This window comes from Triticum aestivum, chromosome 7B (assembly GCF_018294505.1).
Source record: "Triticum aestivum cultivar Chinese Spring chromosome 7B, IWGSC CS RefSeq v2.1, whole genome shotgun sequence".
Lineage (NCBI taxonomy): Eukaryota > Viridiplantae > Streptophyta > Magnoliopsida > Poales > Poaceae > Triticum > Triticum aestivum.
In genome coordinates, this window is record NC_057813.1 from 680949406 (window position 1) to 680951719 (window position 2314).

At 46.3% G+C, this 2314-nt stretch overlaps 1 protein-coding gene across 1 annotated transcript; it reads left to right on the top strand.

Moving 5' to 3' along the window:
• LOC123158439 (uncharacterized) lies at positions 1-1481 on the top strand. Its single transcript, XM_044576430.1, has 2 exons — positions 1-329; positions 736-1481. The coding sequence occupies exons 1-2, from the start codon at positions 1-3 to the stop codon at positions 1382-1384; spliced, it is 978 nt and encodes a 325-aa protein (XP_044432365.1). The 3' UTR covers positions 1385-1481.
• The last annotated feature ends 833 nt before the right edge of the window (positions 1482-2314 follow it).

Genomic DNA, 2314 nt, shown 5'->3' on the forward strand with positions numbered 1-2314 from the left:
ATGCCAGGGGTCGGATCCGCAACTCTGGCGCGGGGCTGGGGCACGATTTGTCGGCGGGGATCCAGTCGGCGTTCGTCGGCTTCGTGGTTCGTGCTCTTCATCGCCGGCTGCCGCCGCGCGCGCCGCCTCGCGCTACTTTTCGTCGACGCCGCGGGACTCGCCACCCCGGACGACCATAACCGCCACCACGCCGCCTACGCGATGCCGCCCGGGAGGAATCAGCAGCAGCCCACGGCGCAGCCGCAGAGGGCGGCCCAGCCGAGGCGCTGCGCGCAGTGCGGCGTCGCCAGCAACAAGATGTGCGGCTTGTGCAGGCGTATGAAATACTGGTGCATCTCCTCCTCCTCTTCCTTCCTCCCTCCCGCTCCATGTTGCTTGTTTGGTAGTATACATATGGCGTGGCTTTTATGCCTGGTTTGATTGTAGAAAACTTCCAACGCGCCTCAATTCATCTTTAATTCCCACAGGAAAGTTATACGGTAAAATTTATCTTCCAACGTGCTGTTTGTTATATCCTGGGTGTTGGTCATTATGATGAGTCAATTGAATAGACTCATGAACAGCAGATGATTTGACTCCTGTCCCAACTCACATTCTTGGAGTACTGTTGTTGTTTAAATAGGCTTCAGTACTCAAACATGTGCACACGATTGTTGGGGCATGTTTTACACTAGTTCTTATATCATGCTGCTGTACTTCTCATGGCATATGTCTTACGTTTATTTTCTTATTTAGTTCTCGAGAATGCCAGTTAAAGCATTGGCATTCTGACCACAAATTCAAGTGCGAGCAAATGAGATTATTGGATCCTGTTGAGAACTTACCCTGTGGAGTTGAGGCCAACGGTAAGAACAATGAGAAGAGGAAACAGAGGAGCAATGATTGTTATCCACCCAACAAGAGGTCAAAGAATTCATCATCTCTGATGTTTGACACAGAGCAAGTCCAAGTCAATGGTACTGGTGATGAGGATGGTCGAAGTCCCACACCAAGCTCGGCGGCGCCCACCAGAAACAGTCCGTTGGAGAGGAAGGCTGAGAAGGAGCTGAGAAAAGGAGGACATGGTGTTGTGTTCCAGTCCGGGGTCCAAGAGATGATCACTGTAAAAAAGGAGATGGAGGTAGAGAAAAAGCAAGAGAAGGGATCAAGGGGGATGGAGGTCAAGGCCATGGAGGAGCGCAAGGTGGCAATTGAAGAAGAGAAGTTGAGAGTCCTTAGAGAGGAAATGTGCCTAAAGAAGATGGAGCAAGAATATAAGATCATGTTCATGGACATCAGTGCGCTCAGTGAAACACAAAGAAAGTATGTGGAACTAATGCGTGCGCGGATTCTAGCATCAAGGATGGGAGCGGGTGCTATTCGGAGTAGAAATGGGACTGAGTGATGCTCTACGTTTGATCCCTGTTTCATGTTGAAGCCATTGTTTCATGTTTGAATTTGAATTGCAGAATTATGGATTTTAAATTATGTTGAATTGTTTACGGTAGAAACATAGTGCTCTTGAATTATGGTGACGTGAAAATGAAGTATCCATAGTGTTTATATTTAAAAAATCAAGAAATAACAATGTTACTGGGGCAACCCAATAACATAGTGTTTTTTTTTGAGGGAAGGTCATCATGGCTAGCTTTATTAAATTAAAAGACGTTTACATCGTCTACGAGCTTACCAACCACAAAGTTAGGTGGCTCGTCTAACCAACTTAAAGTAGACTTATTACAATAACTGTAGTTAGCTAGCACATGAGCTGCTTGATTACAAGAACGAAAACAATGTTTAAATATGACCTTCCCAATTGTAGTGCTTATATCCACGCACTCTGCAAATAATGCTGCGGCTTCATCCCACCATCGTATATGACCAGTACAAAAGTTGATTACTTGGAGAGAATCTGACTCCGCTTCAATTCGGTTAAATCCCAAAGAATTGGCAAATGATAGTCCATCTCTCATAGCCATCGCCTCCGTGGTAATTGCATCAGCTGCCACCGAGATGAATTTACATTGCGCGGCGATGAAGTTTTCCCTATCATCTCTGAGAATGGCAGCCGTTGCACCACTGCCATCATCTGCAAAGAAAGATGCATCGACGTTTAACTTTGTGAATCTTGGGTCTGGCTTGCACCATCGTGTTTCAGGCATGTCATATGATTTTGTCGAGGCATTCTGGAAGTTTCTTGCAATAGATAGAATAGATATTGGCCATCTCCAACTCGGCGGTACAGGTTCATTATGTGTCAGTTGTCTCCGAACCCACCAAAGATACCATCCTCCTACTGCTAATGCTTGTTTGAAGTTCACACTTGGGTGTATAC

What these genes read in the sequence shown, in the direction of transcription:
- LOC123158439 (XM_044576430.1), top strand. Translation starts at nt 1, where the DNA reads ATGCCAGGGGTCGGATCCGCAACTCTGGCGCGGGGCTGGGGCACGATT. An exon ending in TGCAGGCGTATGAAATACTG is followed by an intron (nt 330 to 735) that starts GTGCATCTCCTC and finishes TTTCTTATTTAG; the next exon opens with TTCTCGAGAATGCCAGTTAA.